We start from the raw sequence: 23684 nt of genomic DNA on the forward strand, positions 1-23684 counted from the left end.
AACCACACCTCTGATCAGTTTCCACGCGACATCGTACCGGAACGTTAAATCGCTTTTCTTCGCTTCGCTCATCGCTTTCGTCATTGTCGTTAGGGTGGTAACGAGCCACGGCCGAAGCCTCCCACCAGATTAGACCACGGAAAATACGGAAAGTGTAAATTCCGAATTGCCACTGTCGGGAATCGAACCCGGGTCCTCCTACTCAAATTCACAGCGCTCACCGTTGCGTCAGGGAGGTCATCAAAATGCTGCTCGGTAAGTATTATAATATTCTGACGGCCGATTGGCGCAGTGGGCAGCGACCCTGCTTTCTGAGTCCAAGGCCGTGGGTTCGATTCCCACGACTGGGAAATGTTTGTGTGATGAACATGAATGTTTTTCAGTGTCTGGGTGTTTATCTGTATATTCTAAGTATTTATTATTCATAAAAATATTCATCAGTCATCTTAGTACCCATAACACAAGCTACGCTTACTTTGGGGCTAGATGGCGATTCTATTAGCGGTCGCCGTGTGTTTTATTTTATCTTGCATCAGAAGTGGGATCACTAACCTTCAAAACTCTGAAACCATAGCGAGCTGTCCTGCCCCTGCCGAAAAACCAAAGTGCTTAACTCTGCGCCAAGTAGGTCGACAAAATTTAAAAAAAAAAATGGTGTAATATATTTTTATATTTAAATTACCGCAGCGCCAAGTAGGTCGTCAAATTAAAAAAAAAATTGAGTAATGTACTTTTATATTAAAGAATACAAAAACAAATACTAATAGAAGGAAGTAAGGCATAGTAAATAAGCTGAGTAAACATATAATTAACATAAACTATGTTATTTCACTTACTATGTTGAACCTGCTTCTACTATGTCAACTTTCACGAATAAGTCCTCCTGGCGTAGGTATAACTTGGACCGCGCAATATCGAACATTACGTCGTTCCTAAAGATTTTAACAACGTGGTTAAAACATTTCTTAAATATAGTTCAACGTTGAGTCCCGTCGTGACCACGATCCACGAAACTGGGTCGAAATATATAATATTATCCTGTTGAAATATCGACAAATCCAAAAATATTATATAGTATGTACCCGTTGAACTATATTTGGGAAAAGATTACGTCGTTCCGTACACCGTCATCATTATTTTATATTTATCCGAGTGATGTCTGCTTGACATATAGGTATTTTGTGGAGATTTCCATATTCCACGGTCTTGTGTCATTTTGCAGTTGGACTTTTTTAATATTTTGATTTCTAGGTGAGACTTTTTGATGTGAAACATCTATAGGCCGAGGGTAAACCTGATTTTGCCGTGGCGACGCATCGCCACGCTGTATGATTGAATTTTTGTATTTCGTATGTAACAATAAAAATTTTGTGATAAAACAGTCATTATTAACCAACTTACATAAACGAGTGGTTATCCATTTGGTGGTATTTTTTTTTTATTTGTGAAACAAATTTGTAACGCTTTATCTTTCATTATGCAATATCTGCAATAACTTACAGAAAACTATTTCGATGTTTCACATCTGCCAGGCGTCCCGTGACGGCTCACACGTTGTTTTTGCTACTTTGGAGCTAGCACGTTTAAGTTAGTTTCATTTAAACGAAGTAGATTGAAACCAACATATTTTTTAGAATTGTAGATCATAGCCTCATCAGGTAAATAAAAAGCTTTTTTTTTTAATGTTATTAGACGAGCGCTTGAATGAAATCACACCTGTTGGTAAGTGATGATGCAGCCTAAGGTGGAGCGCGCTTGCCTATAAGATGTCTATTCACTCTTGATTTGAATGTAGGTACTCATATAGGTACTGGGGAAAATGGAAACTGGAAGGGCATTCCAGATCCTTGCGGTGCGAATCAGAAACAAAGATGCAAAGCGCTTTTCTATACATCGTCAAATGTATTGGAATGGAAATGTGGCGCCTCCATACTACGTTTTTATCATCTTGCAGGACCAGCACAGACAGGAGACACAAATGATATGCCCCTATTATATCCCCTACGGAATGAGAAAAGGAAAAGAGGAAGACCAAGGAAACGCTGGGCGGACGTTTTTACTCGAGTATGTGGACCTTTGTGGATGAGAAACGCTAAGGAAAGAAGGGGATGGAGAGAGCTGGGGGAGGCATACGCCAGAGAGGCGACTTCTACCACAACACAAATAAGAATTGGAGACTAGCTATTAAATAAATGTAATGAAATTAAATATGTAATTTGTTAAAATATGTATAAATTTAATTATGTTATGTAGTTTAATTATGTGAATGAATGTAATATGTTTTTCTATATTTATTGGTAGTAGAATAAATGGCTTTTTTATTTATTTTATTTATTATATCCCCTATCTATCAGGGGATATAATTAACATGTCTACGTGCTAAATCTCGGAAACATGGAGGGAAAACTTTACCTCCGTTTATTAATACACATATATTATTTGGATATTATTTCCACTTGTGCGCCAGTGCTCTGAGAGTTGATAAAGCTTTGGGAGAAGATAAATTTGTATCCTTTCCCCGGGGAGATAATTGTCGCCACCCAAGCTAGCCGTGCTGGTTGGGCTTTAAAAATTTGTTGGAAATAAAACCACGCGCAAACCTAGTTACAATAAAAGCAATGGTCGCCAAGCAAACTTTAAAACTGTACATTTCGTTATTTAGTCGAGTAAAAACCGCATCGCGGATGCACGCGTTTTATCTTCACAGACGCAAAAAAAGATAAAAGATAAACCGCGTTACACCGTATTACCGCGTTTACAAAAGACAACAGAAGATAAGTTAGCTTAAAAAGAAAAGATTCGAGTTTTATAAAAAAAAAAAACTCCTTAATTAGGGATGTGACATTGAAAAGTTGTTTAAAAAGTGATTGTGCTAAAAGTTTACTTTTATTCTTTTTCGATTTCGGTAAGTTTTACATCGGTTTTTACTTATTTTTTTTTATTTATTGGTTTTTAACATCGATTTTTTATGTTACCACTGCTTATGAATCAAAAAATGCAGGTATTAATACTTATATCGTTTTTTAATCCAAAAAAATAAATACAGTTGTTTTTTTCTACATGCTAATTTTTTTAACAAATATAAAATTGTATTTTTTTAACCTAAATAGGTATATGCATCAAAAAAGCTTTGGTTTGAAATAGTTAGCGTAATTTTGTTATATAGGAAACCACTATCATATAGTTATTAAAAAAAATTTTAACTCTGGCGCTGGCGCAGTGGCCAGCGCTGTCTTATAAATTTGAGGTAGTAGGTTTGATACTCGCCAGCGACAATTTAAGAATTTATATCTTATACCTATATATTTCTTGTATATATATAAGAAATAGAACAAAATAGATAGAACCTTGACGTAAGTAGGTGTACTTGTAACTATATGCCTAGGTATATCCTATCTTTAATCCAAACAATGGTAAATTTTCGTACCAATGTTTTGAACGATATATTTCACATAAGTCGTTCCTACATTATTTATAAACCTTCGAGAGTAGGTATAAACGTAAAATTATTTAATGCTAAGTAACAATGATTTTAATTTAATTCATTATTAGGAAACAAAACAAAATATTAATCACAAAATAAACAAATCGGATTAAAATAATTAATATTGATGACTTAAAAATAATAAATAAAATAAAACCTAACTTACTACGGTAATGGCATGATAGATGGTACTTTTGATGCTTCACATTTCATGTAAAATAAAATTCAAATTCAAAATTCAAAATTCATTTATTTAAAGTAGGCCTAATATAAGCACTTTTGAAACGTCAAGTCTGTCTGTTTGTAGTGATTCTACCACCGGTTCGGAAGGCAGATTCTACCGAGAAGAAGCCGGCAAGAAACTCAGCAGTTGCTCTTTTCCAACATCAACAATTTACATTTTGCATTTTAACATTCATTTTTCTATCTTGTGAGAGCTGAAAGCGGAGCCGGATGCTTCCAAGCAATATAACATAGAAGTGAGTTTAATGGCGATAACTAAATTTGTCAACTTAAAACTAAAGCTACGAAGGTTCCAAACGCGTCCATATCTAAGAAGAAGCCCACAACAAACTTAGCCGGTTTTTTTTTGTTATCACCATCTCACATTGTCATTTAAAAATATTAAAGAAGCAACCTGGTTAGAGCAATAATTAACACCCAAGCATTTATATCGTTGACGTAGTCCTTAATAAATATAATACATAATACAAAATAATATCTATAAATTTCGATTCAATTCATATATACACACATGTCACTGAACTCCTCCTAAACGGCTGGACCGATTTGAATGAATTTTTCGGTATGCGTTTGGGTGGCACCCTGGATGGTTCAGAATCACAAATCAGCCCCGACAGATGGCGCTGGGGTCCGCTAGTATAGTATTATTATTATTAAATTCTTTATTGCACACACAAAAACAAAATACAAAGAAACACATATAAAAAAAACTAGTTTAGGTGTGCAAAGGCGGTCTTATCGCTAAAATGATCTCTCCCAGACAACCTTTGGCGATAGTAGTTTTTGTAAGGAACGGATATTCTGAATTTTCTCTGGTTTAGTCCCGTGGTATGGAATTTCATGAAGAAATAGTTTGCATCCCAGAGACGGCTGTAGGTTATACCCATTGCTATTAGGAAAATAAAGCGTTCTCGCGGTATTTTAAAACCCCACAATAAACGCAGGCAAAGTCGCGGGCAACTGCCTATCATCAACATCATATCAACCCATTACCGACCCACTACAGGGCACGCGTCTCCTAACACAACGAGAAGGGGTTAAGGCCGTAGTCCACCATGCTGGCCCAGTGGTGGACTCCACAAGCCTTACCCAAATTTCCCCATGTTGAGAATTTATAATTTCTGAATTTCCTCTGGCCACGGCCAAAGCCTCCCACCAGAGCAGACCAGAGAAAATTCAGAAGTTACAAATTCCCAATGCCCCTGCCGGGAATCGAACCAGGGACCTCGTGTTTAAATTCACAGCGCGCACCGTTGCGCCACCGGGGTCGTACATATAAATCTACCTCTTGAATCTAAAAATCTATTGTTTAAAATGACATTAAAAAAAGATCTAAACGTACAAACTGCGGAACTATTTTATTAGCAATTCAATAAAATTATAAAAATAATATTTCTATTTATTATTTTGTTTTATTTTTCCAAAAAAAATCCAGTCTCCCTCCATTATTGCACGACTCATGATGCGAAGCATCAGAGTGCTTTACGATCGAAACATTTTCTTCGCCTCATTTCGGCGGCTATTTTTATTATTATAGCCTTGTTAGTTCACGGAATCAAGATATTTTGCATACTATTGTCGAGATAATTTAATGGAGATTAATTCCATACTTTTAAAAAATTGATTTACTGCAATAGAATTGGAAAAAAACACCAAAATAGGTCAAAAAATTTTCCTGTACGTCATGTGTGAAACCCGAAAACGCTCTAACTTGTGAAAAAATCCATTATTTGAGTTAATTTTTTTTTTAAATTCTAATCGACGATTGTAGGTCACTGAATGCGAATGATTAATTAATTCAGTGTAGTTAAATTGCAATTAATAAAAAACGAAAACTGCAAGACTGTATATCTATATTTATCTATGTAAAATTAACATGAATGGTGATATATTTATATCCATACATATTATGTATATTTTATTCCACCAGGGGCGCCTGTGCATCACTTTCCTAGTACAGCTGTTTTAAAAAAAAAATTCTTTTTTTTTTTCAATATTTGATAATTAAATGAGCATTATAAGTCGTGCACTTTTGGATTTTCGAAATTTTTTACCTATATTCTTTCTCAATTATATTTGTGATAAATTTATCGCCAATATTTAACACATTCGATGGCGATTTTATAAATAACCTAAATAACACGAAAGTAAACAATGGCGGTCGTAGCTCGGTCGCATATTAATTACTTGATATTTGTAATTATAATCGACTTTGAAATAGTATCCAGTAACCAGGTAACATTATTCGGACAGTTTTCACGCTTTGAGTTTGCATTGATTTTGATCGTTCAAATGACGATACCGAAACTTCTGTTTATTGAAGTTATACTTCTTTTGGCGCGTTAGGGAAAAATGGTGAGAGTAAATTTTTAAGATGCGCGCGCACTACGTCAGAAAAAACCGACACCCTGAAGTTAGCTATAGTCAACATTTTAGTTTTTCTAAAAAAGATTCGACAGTTGACTTTCAATAATTCAAACAATACCATTCTTCTATTATTAGTGTCGTTTTTTCTACAAACGTAGAATAAAGCGTAAGATAACATTTTTGAAAAGATTTTTATCTTGTTACGCCAAAGAAGTATAACTTCTAACGCGTGTACATAAGCAGACACACGTTTTTTTATTTATGTCTGGCTTTTTTTGTCAGTTTACAAATAAAGAGTTTAAATCTATATTTATCTATTAGTACATATAACAAAATCGTAGACATATGTATGACATATATATATTATATATGAGATTGTACGAAATTATCAAGTACACTCATGGAATGTACTTATCATTAAAGTATTTTGCAATTTTTATTTTATTAATAAACCAACGAATAATTCATTTTTCTAGGGAAAAAATAATTACAAACTAAAATTAATATTTACAATAAATATAGACGGCCGATTGGCGCAGTTTCCAGCGACCTTGCTTTCTGAGCCGAAGGCCGTGGGTTCGATTCCCACAACTGGAAAATGTTTGTGTGATGAGCATGAATGTTTGCCAGTGTCTGGGTGTTTATATGTATATTCTAATTATTTATGTATATTATTCATAAAGATATTCATCAGTCATCTTAGTACCCATAACACAAGCTACGCTTACTTTTGGGCTAGGTGGCGATGTGTGTATTGTCGTAGTATATTTATTTATTTATATAAGCCGTCTAACTGTTCACTTATGGGCATGGTACCCAAAATGCTGGCGCTATTGCCCCTTTGAATTGCTAGACTTGGCCGTTGGGCTAAATAAGCGCCAACTGTTGGGTCACCAGACGTCAAGACCAATTTTTCTTGTCCGAAGACCGTGGGCCCAGAGCCTCAAACGCAAGCGCCGCAAAAACTTTACGTCATTACAAATAACGGAGTATTTACGGCGCTTAAGCATGTGAGCAGATTCGGCAGCTGCTTCCGCTTTTTGGGACGTACTCAGCAAGTGAGAAGCTGCCAACGTATCAACGCAAGTCGCATCCCACACCAGCGCACGCCCCAACCACCACGGTACTATAGTCATACCGTCTGGTCTCTTGCCATCATCCCTGAACAAACCGGGAGGTTCCAATTGTGCAATAATTATACCCCCTGTTAGGGTCAAAACCTAGTCCAAAGGAGTCGGTTACCAACATACAAACAAACATACAGGTGAAGCTAATAAAAAGCGTATAATAATAACGGGGGTGAATTCCTATCGCCTGAGCTTTGGCCGGTTGCCACGTTAATAAAATAAATAAATGTACTATGACAATACACACATTGCCATATAGCCCCAAAGTATATGTATATAGCTTGTGTTATATGTAGGTATACTCAGTGGCGTGCACTGGGTTTCATACCAGGGTATGCATACAGCAGGAAAATTGCAAAAACGGCGCAAATCCGCCTCCTATACGAGTAATATATAAATTTTAGGGTATGCAGTGCTTTTGTGCATATATGAAGTGCACGCCACTGGCCGTATACTAAGATAACTGATGAATAATTTTTGTGTTAAATTATCCATAAATACTTATAATATACAGATAAACACCCAGGCACTGAAAAACATTCATGTTCGTCATCATTAACGCATTTAATTTTTAAACCCAAACTTTTCTCATTCTGAAAGGAGACCCGCTCCTTTCAGAATGAGAAAAGTTTGGGTCCACCACGCTGCCCAAGTGCGGATTGGAGGACTTCACACGCCGTTGCAAACATTATGGAGAATTCTCAAGCATGCAGGTTTCCTCACAATATTTTCCTTCACCGTTGAAGCAAGTGATATTTTATATTTATATTGTTAAGAAACAATTAATCATTGTAAAGTCAACATCTCCTGATCAATGAATAATTGTTAAGAAACAATTAATCATTGTAAAGTCAACATCTCCTGATGATGCTCCGGTTTCGGAGCGAAACGTGCGTAGAGGGTGTATTGCCGAGGATCTGTTTGGTGTGGAGTATAAGGATTGAAGAAATTATAAATTACACCACACAGATTATCCTGCTTTTGGCGGAGTATAGCAAATTAAGCTTAATTTTGATAATAGTGATATTTTAATTACTTAAAACGCATATAACTAGTGACAACAAAAAAAAAATACCCGGCTAAGTTTGTTGCGGGTTCTTCTTAGACCAGGGCGGGTTTGGAACCCTCGTAGCTTTAGTTTTAAATTGGCGAACGAAGTTATCACCATTACAATTATGTATACATAAATGTATGAACGCTTCATAAGTGCCTGTGGTAGGCCTAAATGAATAAAGAAAATTTTAATAACATCGGTTTAGTAGCCGCGACTCGCAGACTCTCCGCGGACATGCGTGGTGGGTCACGAGCTATTTTCCGTGAACATGAGACGTCTATAAGAGACAAGTCACGCTCTGATTTGCCGTTTTATATGCGCTTATATCCGGATACGGATGCATTTAAATATGGCGACGTTTTTATCTTAACAAATAAAATTAAATAAACATTTAAGTATTTATTTCAAAGAAAGAAAGAAAGAAAAAATTGTATTTATTGTCACACATTTGTGTAAAATGTTACATTTGTGTAATAAAATTGTTAAAGTATAAAAATAAAAAAAAATGTGTGACAAAGGAGCTGGCTCAGTATAGCTGCATACTAAAACGCGCGGCACTAGTTTTCAGCCAGCTCCATTATCTTCTTCGTCACTGAATCCTCGCGACTAAACAATAACAAAATACTTAATCATAAAAAAGGACAATAACATAGAATATAATATATAAACAAACAAAAGATATTTTTTACATTAACACAAGCTTATTTACATCGAGAAATACAAAATCATCAAAGAGGTAAACAATAAACAAAATAAAAAATTATGAAATTAATAAACATGAAAAACTAAAAAAAATAACTAAATATCTAAAATCATAAATTAAATGTAATGTGAGTGTCTTTAATGTGAAATAAAGGAAAAATTATATAAAAGTACTAAAAGGTGTGAAAAGTAATAATTTGTTATTTTTTATTTATTTATTTACTAATTAAATTATAATTTCAAGTAATTTCTTTTCGCGGCGTTTGCGTTTGGCTCCGCGCCCATATATAAATATATGTGAGAATAATTAGACACTATTAAAATATCAAAAAGCGGTGCAAAAACTTTTCTAAGTTTATAATATCACTCACTTGCTCCAACGGTAAAGGAAAACATCTTGAGGAAACCTGCATGCCTGAGAGTTCTAAAGAATGCTCTCAGAGGTGTGTGGAGTCCACTGATCCGTACTGGGCCAGCGTGGTGGACTACGGCCTCAACCCCTTCTCCCTTTAGTGGGTTGGGTGGGTTATCACTTACTTCACCAGTGAAGAAAATCATCGTGAGGAAACCTGCACGCCTGAAATTCAAATTCAAATTCATTTATTTCAAGTAGGCCTACTTTATAAGCACTTTTGAAACGTCAAGTATGTATGTTTGTAGTGACTCTACCACCGGTTCGGAAAGCAGATTCCACCGAGAAGAGCCGGCAAGAAACTCAGCAGTTGCTCTTTTCCAACATCAACATTTACAATCATTTTTCTATGTTGCGGGAGATGAGAGCGAGGCTGGCTGCTTTCAATCTACCTTGTCATTGAGGAATTCATCAAATGTATAGTAACCTCGCTGTATTAGATGCGTTTGTAAACATTTTTTAAATGTATACATTGCCACATAGGTAGGTCAAGAATTTCCTTAGGAATCATGTTGTACGAGTAAATGCTTATACTCAACCCCACGAAGGAGTGCAGTAAAACTAAAGTGCTGTGTAAACGTACTAACCAACCCACTTCCCACGCAGGCTAACGTGGTTTAACGCTCCGATAAGTAATTAGAATACAGTGACGGAGTTTAGGTATCTGGGACATTTGATAACTGAGGACTTGAATGACAAGAGAGATATTTAGAGGGAGCGTAGGGCGTACGTTTGCACGGTGTACAAGGGAAGAGAAGCTTGATCTTTTCAGAGCATATTTGTATTTATATGTAATAATATAAATATTATTTATTCTTTAAAATAATTGTTTTATAAATATAACCTAAAATAAACTATTTAAAACTAAATAAAATCTAAAACGTCTTCGAAACCACCGCAGCGAGGCACAGTTCCTAAGATGCTGGCAGCATTGCCCCTTTGGATGGCCAAACTAATTCGTTGGCCAAAGTAACTGCCCGCTCTAGGATCACCGGTAGACTCGATAACCCTTTTCGATAATTCTTTGAAAAGGGGTCTTGCCTCCGGACCCCACGGTCCCAAAGTCTCTACTCCAAAAGGCACAAAAATGAAGCTGCTATCCAGGTTATTTATATATTTGTATAATTATTAAATCTTATTTATTGCACCACCTACCTCTTTTCTATGTTTTTTTCCTTTTACGCCATTGGTTGCCTGGAAGAAATCGCTATGTAGCGATAAGGCCACGAAATTGTACTCTCTTGCTATGTATTTATATCTCTAAACTACTTCTTTTCTTTGGTGTACAATAAAAGTATATATTCATTCATTCATTCATATTGTCAAACATTTTATACGGCCAGCCTGTGGGTGTCAAATACACAGAGGGCTTATACGACGTACGTTTGCAATACAATAATGGCTGCATAGTTGGGGCTGCCGCGCTACTGCAGTGCATCAAAAATGTTTACGGAGACGTTGATGACTTGTCTACGCAATCATGAGAAAAAGATCTGCATCAATGATGAGCAGAATTCACGGAAGCTCCAACAGTATTTTGAAAATATTAACCAATAAATGGGAAAATCCCTTTATGGAGCACCGGGTTGGTACACACTCACACACCAATTGCTCAAGAGGGTTAACCTTAGTTAGTAGATTCCTAATTATTTATTACTAGCTGTTGCCCGCGACTTCGTCTGCGTTTGATTTTGTTTTTTGATGTGGCATTCAATTTAGAATTAGTTCTAAAAAAAAGTTAATTATTCAGTATCGCTAAGCCTAGAGGGCTTTGCTGCTGTCCGCTGTGGAGATCTGTCCTCTATCTCCAACCCAATTCATCAGATCTACACAATGTTTTGGCAAAATTAAATACATATTATAACCTCATAGTACAAAAATAATTATTTAAATTCGGTTATAATTTGTCGGAGTTATGGTGTAAAATTGTCAAACACTTTCATCCGCTCTAATCAAACCGAGCTTAATGTCGTGATAAAAAGTATCCAATATCACTTCTAACACTTCGAAGAATATGTGTACAAAGTTTCATGAGGATCAGTTAAGTAGTTTTTGCATGAAAGCGTAAAAAACAAACTTACGTTGATATTTGTACATTAGTACGGATTTATAGGTTTGGTCAATTTTAATTTATAATAAAGTTAATAAGATAATTGTTATTGTTGTAGCTATGGATTTTTATCTGAATTAAACGTTTTTATTACTCTATCATTTATTGATTTTCAGTTTTTTTTTCTATTCCTAACAATGCTTACAAAAACAAAAAACACAAATAAAAATTTATAAGAAAAAAAACTCCACCCTCCGCTTGCGGGGCTTTTCAATGCCCAAGCAACCGGTCAGGGCTCCACAGTGAGGAACCTCCTCACAACACGCGCCGTTTCAAGGACTACTGCCTTCTGTATCCGACCCTTGATCCAACCAAGCGAAAGCTTCTTAAGATGTTGGTCGAAGCTTTTCGCGAGAAGACCATTGACTGGAACAACGATCGGAACAATAACTGTCGACTCAACATTCCATTAACGTTATTACTATCATTATAACAACTAGCTATGTTTAAGACGACGGTATAGAAGCGACAAAAATTAATACTGATTTTTTTTCTACATTTTACCTACTTGGCATCGACATATATAGATGTTGAAGAAAATATTTATTTCTTGCTTTGTAGTTGTTTAAAAATAACTCAAATTGTTATAGGTGTAATTATATAGTATATTTGAAGAGTTCCCTCAATTTCTCCAGGATCCCTCGAACAGATCTTGACAGAACAGTCCACACACCTCTGAGAGCTTAATGTAAAACTCTCAGGCGTGCAGGTTTCCTCACGATGATTTTCTTCGCTTGTGAAGCAAGTGATATTTTAATTATTTAATACGCACATAACTTAGAAAACTTTAGGCTTCGAACTCGCCCCCCCCGAAAGAGAAGTTGAGCTCCTACCCACTGGACACTGGGCTATCACCACTCATTGTGTATCCCTCCCTCGCTCATTGTGACAGGAGTAAAGATAATTTTGACGATGTTAACAGTGCTATGTCGCATTTTTCGCACTGGTTTACATTACAGTATACAACTAACTTTGAAATGCAAAACAAATCAAAGTCGAATTTATCTTACCAAATGTTCAACAATTGTCAAACATTGAATTTTGTCCTTAGTATATATACGTACCTTCTGACCTCTATGGTCAGTGATATAAACACATCTTTGTACCGCTTTATCTTCGAAAATGACAACTAAAATTTGTGCCGATTTGAAGCGCTGATGAGAAAGAGTATTACGGTTAATAGGGTTGTACCGAGTAGGTACTTTGTCGATAGTGCACATCGACACTGTTTCTGTTGTGAGATTTATAAAATTACATTATATTGAAACAACGATTGTTACAGCTCTTCCACTTGTTTTTTTTTTTTTAGTGAATTAAGAATTGGTCTACTACATTTTCTTTTTTATTTACAGATAGAATATGTTCCAATACGAGTATGAGAAAGATACACAGCAGCGCGACAGCCGTACGGCAGTGCGCGACAGTCGCGTTACAGTACGCGACTGGCACTCGCGGCCGTTGCCGCCGAGGCCTGAAGACAGATTGCCTACTAAAACTAGTGTAAGTACTCTATGAGACACTTCGCTTCACTTCTATGAGATATCCGTTATTATTTATATTTATTATTTATTATACCGGCCCACTAAGGATACGGGTCTTCCTCTCAGGATGAGAAGGGTGTGTAGAGTACCCCTTGGAGGACACTATGAAGAACTTTATTTAATTGCTTAAAACGCACATAACTCCGAAATGTTATATGTGCAAGGTCAAAATGCAAGTGCCCCTAATGCATTTGTGCTCATATATAATTCTGGTTCAGATGCCCCAAATCCTTTTGTGCTCGTTTATAATTTTGATTCATTTGCCTTAAATGCATTTGAGTGACGTTCACAAATTGTTACAAATTCCCCAAATGCTCTTAGATTACACATATAATTTGGTTCAGAATTTTGTTTCATATCAATGTATTTTGCTCGTTTATTATTTTGATTCATATGCCTCAAATGCATTTGATTGAAGTTCACGTTACAAATTCCCAAAATGCTGCTCTTAAATTACGTATATAATTTGGTTCAGAATTCTGTTTCATATCAATACCCCAAATGCATTTAGGTTACTTTAGTTATTTTGGTTCAGATTCTATAAGAAGACATTCTTCTTCTGTTCCTGTGCCGTTTCCGCACTTGGTTGGTATGAAAACGTCCGTTGTACGTATGTCCCCAAATGCGTGACGTTTATAATTTTGCTTCATTTGTCCCAAATGCAGGTGCCCCTGAAAGTTTGGGTGATAGCGAGCGCCTCGTGTTTCGCCGTGTGCGGGGCGCTGGTGCTGGCGACCATCGTTATCACCAGAACAGCTGCCAGCGAAAGCTACACCCCAAGACAGCTATATTCCGAAGCGAGGGTGAGAGTCCCGCAAACCACTTTTACTTTTTTACACTTTTACAATGCAATACTTTACAAACTGTTTCCCGACAGATTTTGATGGTCAATCTCCAGAGAGATTTTTGCAACTCATCATCATCGTCGTCGTCACCTTCTTCTTCATCATCATCGTCAACCGATTGATGTCCACAGCTGGACATAGGTATTTTGTAGGGAGTTCCAAAATCCACGGTCCTGGGTCCTGGACGACTCGTTTGATGTCGTCTGTCCACCTCTTTGGGGGCCACTACGCAACTACGCGAAAGATATTAGAGTCCACAAGTATGTGGTGCACTCTCCATTCTCTCACTCTCATTGTCCCACGGACGGCAGCTCCGAAAGAGATCAGGCGCAGGTTCAAATATATGATATGCTGATATACTGAATTGATAGACGCTGATTTACAAAACTGATAGATAGTGGTGTCCCCACACCGGTAAACGCAGTGTTAGCGCGCAGATGACATCAGAATCGCTGAAAGCCGCAGACACAAGCAAGACGCAAGCTGCACAAGACCGTGGAATGTAGAAATCCTTACAAAATACCAATGTCCAGCCGTGCTCGACCATCCATGTTAGTGGTGAACATCCATAATAATGGATGGATGTTTGTTACTCTTTTCCGCAAAAACTACTGAACCAATTTAACTGAATTCTGGTGTGGAGATAGATTATACCCTACATTAACATATAGGCTGTTTTTTATTCAGGTAAAATCTACGGTTCAATCAGGATTCGTGTAAAACCAAAAACCACGTACAAACCGGCTGGTGTGTTAATATAATTAGATGACATTCCCAAAAATAATATTATATTATAACTGCTTGGCCCGACAGATTTTTTTTTTATTCCTCTACAAGTGACTGTAATCTCACCTGGTGGTAAATGCTGATGCAATCTAAGATGGTAGCGGGCTAACCTGTTAGGGAGCATGGTAGTTGGCAAGGTTGTCAGTGACAACAATTATTAATTGTAAAGTCAACATCTCCGGTTTCGGAGCGAAACGTGCATGTAGGGTACATTGCCGAAGATCTGTTTTGTGTGGAGTATAAGGATTGGAGAAATTATAAATTACACCGTACAGATTGCACAACTTGATATTTGTACAGAAATTATAACAATACCACTTTTTTTCAGGAACCATTATATCCAATGGCCTATCCACAACCAAGGCTACTTACAACCACTGAAGGTGATACCGCAACAGCCCAAGAAAACGAAAACGATATCCAATACCCGATTCTCGAGAAACTGTCCATCTTCAACAACAGGGTAGCGAATCGAGACAAAAAGAAACCAGACGGAAAAAATCTGGTGTCGAAACCACAAATACATCCAATCCACGATGTAATACACCATCCTGAGAGAAGAATCGAAAAGAAAGATAAAGCGAAACTATCTGACACAAACAGCCATGACTTTATTAATCCTCATTACAAAATAAATAAAAATGGTGGTATAACGCCACCGCGTCATATAAATCCAAATAATAAAGTTAACAGCAATAATCCAAATATAAATCAAGCTGAACAGAGTAACGATTTAAATCGCGTACCCGAATTCAAACCGACACTGCCAGATGTTTTCATCCGTGACAGCAATATCAAGTTATCTGATGGCTATATAGCTGGACTGAAAGATCTGGATAGCAATTATGAAGAGTACTTCGACGATGATAATCTTTATGACGATTATATACAAAGCAATTCAATGACCAGTTATTTAATAGAAAAGGTTCAAGAGCTGCACGACTGGATTATCTCAGACGCTGACCTTGAAGGAAAACCTACTGATAAAAGGGACTCCAGTAACTCAACAAACAATAACGAATTTGGACAGTTACTACAAGCGTTAAACGAGAGTCTGGTTGAGGGAAATGTGACTATAGTGATGAGCAAACTCAGGGAGCTGTATTACGGAGAGAATTTCACAAGCGTGAACCAAAGTAGAAAAGTCATTTTGAGTAACAGCACGAATCTGCTCTCATTTGGTATTTTAACGCTAGATGTTATGCTTCTACATAACATACAGCTGATGGCGTGGGAAAACCAGGTTGGTAACATTAACATTTGATAACTTGATACTTTGGCCTTTGGGATTTCCAAAAATGTCCCATGATTTTCGGCAGTATATCCAAGAAATTTCTTATTTTGCATAAATTAAAGGTTTTGCGGATATAATTAAATAAATAAATATACTGTGACAATACAGTTGAGTTGATAATTTTGACATAGGTTGATATTGAGTTGAGACGACTTAAGGAGCTTGATGCTAAACGCGATGAGCTAAAGGCCCGACAACCAGCGGCCGTATCATATAACTACATTGCCGGTGTGTTGACGTGTAGCGAATGCAGCCGCACGTTTAGCACAAAATCAGGTTATGCGAGTCATCTAAGTTCTCACCAGCGGCGCTCTCAGCCGGAATCCGAAACAGTCGCTGTGATACGGTTAGGATTGAGTCATCTCGTCCAAAAGTAAGCGTAGCTTGTGTTATGGGTACTAAGATGACTTATGAATATTTTTATAAATACTTATAATATACAGACAGATAAACACCCAGGCACTGAAAAACATTCATGTTCATCACACAACTGACAACACCACACCTTGGACTCAGAAAGCAGGGTCGAAAGGAAATTAATAGTTCCCGCGAAACGCTCGCAATGTCATGGCCGCACTCGTGACGTCACAGGCAAATTAGAGCTATATAGAAAGTCCTTGTTCTATAACTAAAGATTATTGCTTTTGGTATAACACAAAACTGAGCAACTGATAGTTTGTAATCACAAAACAGCGGTACAAGTGGTACAAAATTAATGTTTATATAGACGTGACGTCATTCGGCGGATGACGTCGGATGAGATTTAATGGCGGATAGCTAAATTTTGCAGTTTTATTTATTGGAAATAAATACCAATCTCACCAACAATATAACTTAAAATACGTTTTTCATAATACATGAATCATATATCAGAAAAAACTTATAATACTTTAAACGCTTATAATTTTTATTATCCTGAAAGTGCCAATTTTATCGTGAGACATGTCTGTCTCACAATATTAGCTGTTGGAAGCACGCGCGAGATAAAAAGTTATTTTCCGAATACATTATCTTCCTTCTAGCCCACGCAAAGGGCAGTTTACGTATTGCATTTAACCTACGACATGCAAAATCGATCATCATCATCATATGTACCGACTGACGTCCACTGCTGGACATAGGTCTTTTGTAGGTTGTTGCAAACTCCACGATTCTGGGCCGCTTTTATCCAGCGGCTCCCCGCGACTCGTTTGATGTTGTCTGTCTACCTGGTTGGGGGACGACCAACGCTGCGTTTACCGGTGCGGGGTTGCCGCTCCAACACATTGGAACCCCAACGTCCATCGGTTCTCCGAGCTATGTGCCCTGCCCATTGCCACTTCAGCTTCGCGACTCATTGAGCTATGTCGGTGACTCTAGTTCTTCTACGGATCTCCTCATTTATGATTTGATCACATAGAGATACTTCAGCTACATCAGAGAACATAGCTATTTCCATCGCCCGCTGAGTGACTCTGAACCTTCTTATGAGGCCCATAGTTCAAATTCAAAATTCAAAATTCATTTATTTCAAGTAGGCCTAATATAAGCACACTTTTGAAACGTCAAGTCTGTCTGTTTGTATTGACTAACCGGTTCGGAAGGCAGATTCTACCGAGAAGTAGCCGGCAAGAAACTCAGCAGTTGCTCTTTTCCTACATCAACAATTTACATTTTACATTTTAACATTCATTTTTCTATCTTGTGAGAGCTGAAAGGGGAGCCGGATGCTTCCAAGCCACCTTGTCACTAAGAAATTCATCAATTGTATAGTAACCTCGCTGTAATAAATGCGTTTTAACAAATTCCTTAAACTTATGCATTGGCAGGTCCGAAATCACCTTAGGAATCATATTATAAAAGCGTATACTCAATCCCACAAATGACCTCTGTTATCTGTACCTTTCGCAGACGATATGCAGATGACACTAATTTATGACCATTTCTTGTAAGTCGACTGTTTATGTCCACTTTTTGTTTATAAAGACTAATATGTTGTGTTACAAATACTATATTGTTATAAATATATTGTGAAGCTACAGTAAGTATGCCTATTTCTTTAAACTTCTCACGGAGGGATTCGCGTGATTTAAGTTTATATATTGACCGTACAGCTCTTTTCTGCAATATAAATAAAGTTTCGATATCAGCTGCTTTACCCCATAACAAGATTCCATAGGACATAACACTATAAAAGTACGCAAAATAAACAAGCCCAGCTATTTCAACGTCAGTAATCTGTCGAATTTTTCTGACTGTGTAGGCAGCCGAGCTTAGTTTACTCGCTAGTGAATCTATATGGGCACCCCACTGTAGCTTACGCAACGCGCACTTCGAAGACTTTGGTCTTCAGTCACTGAGTGATTATTATTTATTAAATCCAAAGGTGAATCTTTCCAGGAATCAATTCGTAACAAAATGCTCAAAGATCCAGATGTGTTCGCATTCAACGCACTGTTCATGGAGCCATCAAAGGTTGAGGTGAAGAGGAACGAAATATATCACCAATATGACAGTTTTTCGTGAGTATCCTTTCTAGAGTTTCTTACCAGGGCATCCTTTCCTCCTCTAACACGAGTTATAAAAAAATATGGGGCAGGCAGTGCTTTTGTGCATGTATGAAATGCACGCCACTGCTGTGCCCCATTATCATCATCATCAGCATCATTATATCAACCCTTGTATATCACTCTTGTATATTTATTGTAGGTGACTTTTGACAGCAGTGATCTCAAGTTTTTTTTTTTTTTTTTTCTATACTAGGACAATACACACATCGCCATCTAGCCCCAAAGTAAGCGTAGCTTGTGTTATGGGTACTAAGACAACTGACGAATATTTTTATGAATAACATAAATAAATACTTAAAATATACATATAAACACGGCCAGACACTGAAAAATATACATGCTCATCACACAGACATTTTCCAGTAGTGGGAATCGAACCCACGGCCTGGGGCTCAGAAAGCAGGATCGCTGCAAACTGCGCCAATCGGCCGTCAAAGATTTGCCGGACGACTGGCGCAGTGGACAACTTTCTAAGTCCAAGGCCGTGAGTTTGATTCCTAAAACTGGAAAATGTTTGTGTTACATTAAAGTTGTTCAGTGTCTGGGTGTTTATCTGTGTATTATAAATATTTATGTATATTATTGCCTCATAAGAAGGCTACGAGTCCCCCAGCGGACGATGGAGAGAGCTATGCTCGGAGTATCTCTACGCGATCGAATCAGAAATGTGGAGATTCGTAGAAGAACCAGAGTTACCGACATAGCTCAACGAGTCGCGAAGCTGAAGTGGCAATAGGCCGGGCACATAGCACATAGGAGAAAGGATGGACGTTGGGGTCCCAAGGTGCTGCAATGGCAGCCCCGAACTGGTAAGCGCAGCGTTGGTCGGCCCCCAACGAGGTGGACAGACGACATTAAGCGCGTCGCAAGTAGCCGCTGGATCCAAGCGGCACAGAACAGTGGAATTTGGAACTCCCTACAAAAGACCTATGTCCAGCAGTGGACGTCTATCGGTTGATGTGATGATGACGATTATGTATATTATTCATAAAAATATTCATCAGTCATCTACCCATAACACAAGCTACGCTTACTTTGGGGCTAGATGGCGATGTGTGTATTGTCGTAGTTTATTTATTTAGTTTAACGCATGTCGCATGCCTGCGAGATACGTTATAACCCGTTGTCTCTCACAATGAGAAAGGATTAAGGTCGTAGTCCACCACGCTTGCCCAGTGCGGATTGGTGGACTCCACACACCTTTAAGAATATTATGGAGAACTCTACGGCATGCAGGGTTCCTTACAATGTTTTCTACCTTTGAATGATTTTAATTGTTTAAAAGTAAGAGAATAACTCGGCCCCACGAGTGTGAAATCGAAGTCCCACTGCGTGTTATACGATTATGAATTTTATTAGACAATTGGTTGGTTCCTTAGACTCCATCTTCATTGTATAAGCTTCTCTACTCATGGATGCGTTGTTTCAGAAGAAGACAAAACCTTCGCCAAGAGGCAGAGGAATCTGACTTCGGAATGAATCTTCTAGAAAATGTACTGGAAATAGGTATGAGTACTGCACGCGCCGCTATACACCTCGGGAGAGCTTTCAAGAACACCAAGTAAGTTTATATTACCACCTGAGATTTCTACAGCTTAAAATCAAAGTCAAAGTCAAAGTAAAATATTTCTTTATTCCAATAGGCACATAGAGGGCACTTTTGATACGTACATTACATGTAAAATATGACATAGAAGTGAGTTGATGGCGATATCTAAATTCGTCAACTTAAAACTAAAGCTACGAGGGTTCCAAACGCACTCTGGTCTAAGAATCCCACAACAAACTTAGCCGGTTGTTTTTTTTGTGTTATCACCATCTCACATTGTCATTTAAAACTATTAAACAAGCAACCTGGTTAGAGAAATAATTTACACCCAAGCATTTTTATCGTTGACGTAGTCCTTAATACTATAATAGGAATTTTCTATAAGCTTACGTTAAATACAAACTTTGAACTTTTTAAGAGACATCTCCAAGATATCAACTGGTAGTTTATTGTAAAATTGTATAAAAATTCCTTTAAATGAATTACCTATTTTATGTAGTCTAGTATATTGCACTGCAAGTTTATTTTTGCTTCTAATGTTCAAATGATTGCAGTCACATTTGCTCTTAAGTTTAGATATATTTTTGTGAACATACATAAAATTTTCAAATATGTATAGGCTAAAAACTGTCATTATTTTAACATCTTTAAATTTATCTCTCAATGACTCTCTCGGACCCATTTTATAGATCACACGAACGAAAATAGTTTATAGATACTATCGACCCGGTGCGGCGCACGGGCGCTATCTATATACTAATATGGGGCAGTTTGGATAGATTAATCGTACAATTCCGCAGTACTCTATCTCGTAGGGTTGACCGTTGGTAAAGGACCGGTACAGAATAAGGAACATACAGAACCCCCGTTTTGGCATGATCACGTGCAGTGCAACGCCCCGCGCCCGTCTGACCTACGCACTCGCGTAATGTTGCTAGCTCACAAAGTTTTCCCATATTTCCCATTTTATGGTAAACGTTGAAGAACATTTCCCAATTTATGGTAAGAACATTAGAGGTAAAATAATTAATAAATTTCAACCACTAAATATCACCGTACAGCCATGTCAGTGGACTAGTTCTTAATGATAAATTCAATATCCACTATATTGGAATCAAAAACAATATTGAGCCAAATATAATGTGTAGATGCCAAATACACATATACGATATTATAATATTGTAGAGCTATCAAAAATTGAACATAAATTTAAATAAAAAATTATAATCTTAAAATAAGTTTTTATTTTCAGGATGGTTTTGAACCAGCTGTCAAATCGAGAAGCGTTAAATGCCAACATTCAAAATCAACTTTCGCGCAACATTGATGCCCACACACACGCGCTGAATCATCTCCAAACGTCATTCAATAAGAATGACAGTACGAGTTCCAGTGTTGCCAACTCTACGAATGCAATTTATACCGATTTAGATTGTGTTTGGTTGTTGTATTGCAAGAATTTGGTGGCTACGGCGAAGTTGAACGCACCGTACGGTACAATGGCTAGGATTAATGGGTGAGTGTTTATTTATTTATTTATATTATTGTATGGGATGACACACTTAGATAGTACTCGTAGGCTACTTTTCAGAAGTTACACTTTTGTCGTCTGTGAATTGCACACAGGATTTACTTTTTCTTTATGTTCCTAGGCTTGCGCTGCGTATGCTGACGGGTGAGGTGCCAGCTGACCGGGCCATAGATATCATGATGTACGAAGTATTAACAGGATGGACAGAACTGAAATGTACAGACATGTTTCCGAGGTAAGGACTTTTTTCGTTTGCAAAACCTCACCTGAATATAATGTAACTGCCGTGTGGTGACGAAAGATCAGAATACAGAGTCACCACACCTCCGCTTCCCGCGATCCCACCAGACCAGACTAGAGAAAATTCAGTATTCACAAATTCCGGAATTGTATTTTTTTAAAGTTATCGTCGGACCAATCAAATGCCCTTGATGGTAAGTGGAAACCATCGCAAAACTTCGCAGGACGTACAAAGTGCTTGATCTAAGTTAGTACAATGTGTCATTGTAATTTTTTTTTAAACTCCCGTCTTCCCTGTAGGGAAAAGGCAAAGATATATCCCATCGCCATCTAGTTCTGTAATGTGGAGACCGCTACATATAGTTTACGAATCTGGTTATCGCCATCATCTCACTACCGTGTAATTCTCATGTAATGTACGCATCAAAAGTGTCTACTTGAATAAAGATATTTTTGACTTTGACTTTGACAAAATTATTATTTTTTTTACATTATCGGGACAGTAAAGGGCACCGGCGTTCTTTAAGAACTGAGAAGGATTTAGACTTTATTACACCACTCTGGCGAAGTGCGGATAGGTAGAATTCACACGCATTTTACGACATGATGACTAATAAACCTGATGCTGTTTCCAAACAACTTGTCACGACGCGACGTTAGAGCGACAGCGTCGTAATTGTATGTAAAAATGACGATCGTTATTGGAATTGGATGTCAGGTTGCTTTATTAATGTCGTAACTCGCAGTAATAAAAACATGAAAGCGGTCGCCGGGTTTCACAGCCGATTGGGCAGCAACCCTTCTTTCTGGATTCAAGGCTGTGGTTTCGATTCCCAAAATGTTTCAATGGTTTTCGTTGATTTTCTTATCTGTATTTTATAAGTATTTATGTATATTATTCATAAAAATATTCATCAGTCATCTTTGTACTCGTAATACAAGCTACGCTTTCTTTGGAGTTAGATGGTCGTTATATATTTATTTATTTATTTACTCACATCAAAATTATTTTATTTGTCTACAGATGCAGCAAAGCAAATCCAGCGACAGTGGTACTTGACTCAATTCTTCAGCCATTGAGAAAATCACAAAATACTTCTAATAGGTTATAGTAAAAATGTTAGAAGGACAAAAACTACTAAAAGTAGCACTGTTCTGTTTTTAGTAGTACAGTGCTACTCATAGTAATATTCATGAAGTAATAGGTCAATTTAAAGAAAAGATGAAAAGTTTCTACAGTTACACCCAACTTCTCTATAAAACGTTTTAAAGTATAAACAACTGCTGCACAAGTTTTAATAGTAAAAACTAACATCCTTAGTTCAAAGGGCCATTTTTAGGTCAGTGATTAAAAAAGACAAAAGCGCACGAGTTTACTAGGTTAGACTAGGTATGTCTAAAAAGCTACTTGAATGGTAGAAAATCTCTACAAATTAGGTAGAAACTACCAAAATACTTTGATTATTATAACGACCGGTGGATTTAAATTTAGAACCAGTGTTAAATAAAGGTAAAACTTTATTTTTATGTGTGTTACTGTTTTTTTTATTTATTTTAAATGGCTTTCTCTACGGCTCTGGGCTCTTGCCTTCTCGAGCCTGTAACTATTGTTATTTAGTAATAAGTACAATGAGTAGAGCCTGTTTTAAAACCTGACTGTTAAAAGCCTATAATTTTAAGTATTTATAAGTATATAAAAGGCGTTAAAATTCCCAAATGCTCCAAAGAAGATAATATTCTATACCCGTCTAACCCACTACGACACTAGTCTTCTCTTACAATGAGAAGGGCCGTATTCCACCACGCTGTGCAATTGCGCGTTGGTAGTATTCATACGCCTTTGAGAACAT

At 37.2% G+C, this 23684-nt stretch overlaps 1 protein-coding gene across 1 annotated transcript; it reads left to right on the forward strand.

Moving 5' to 3' along the window:
- Positions 1-2743: 2743 nt before the first annotated feature.
- LOC120635723 lies at positions 2744-23273 on the forward strand. Its single transcript, XM_039906849.1, has 9 exons — positions 2744-2905; positions 12852-12999; positions 13706-13843; positions 15000-15914; positions 18345-18466; positions 19944-20075; positions 21316-21579; positions 21716-21829; positions 22859-23273. The coding sequence occupies exons 2-9, from the start codon at positions 12859-12861 to the stop codon at positions 22944-22946; spliced, it is 1914 nt and encodes a 637-aa protein (XP_039762783.1). The 5' UTR covers positions 2744-2905; positions 12852-12858; the 3' UTR covers positions 22947-23273.
- Positions 23274-23684: the final 411 nt, after the last annotated feature.

Source organism: Pararge aegeria, chromosome 27 (genome assembly GCF_905163445.1).
Source record: "Pararge aegeria chromosome 27, ilParAegt1.1, whole genome shotgun sequence".
NCBI classification, from domain to species: domain Eukaryota; kingdom Metazoa; phylum Arthropoda; class Insecta; order Lepidoptera; family Nymphalidae; genus Pararge; species Pararge aegeria.

What these genes read in the sequence shown, in the direction of transcription:
- LOC120635723 (XM_039906849.1), top strand. Translation starts at nt 12,859, where the DNA reads ATGTTCCAATACGAGTATGAGAAAGATACACAGCAGCGCGACAGCCGT. An exon ending in CACCAATATGACAGTTTTTC is followed by an intron (nt 18,467 to 19,943) that starts GTGAGTATCCTT and finishes GCGTTGTTTCAG; the next exon opens with AAGAAGACAAAACCTTCGCC. An exon ending in ACAATGGCTAGGATTAATGG is followed by an intron (nt 21,580 to 21,715) that starts GTGAGTGTTTAT and finishes TTATGTTCCTAG; the next exon opens with GCTTGCGCTGCGTATGCTGA.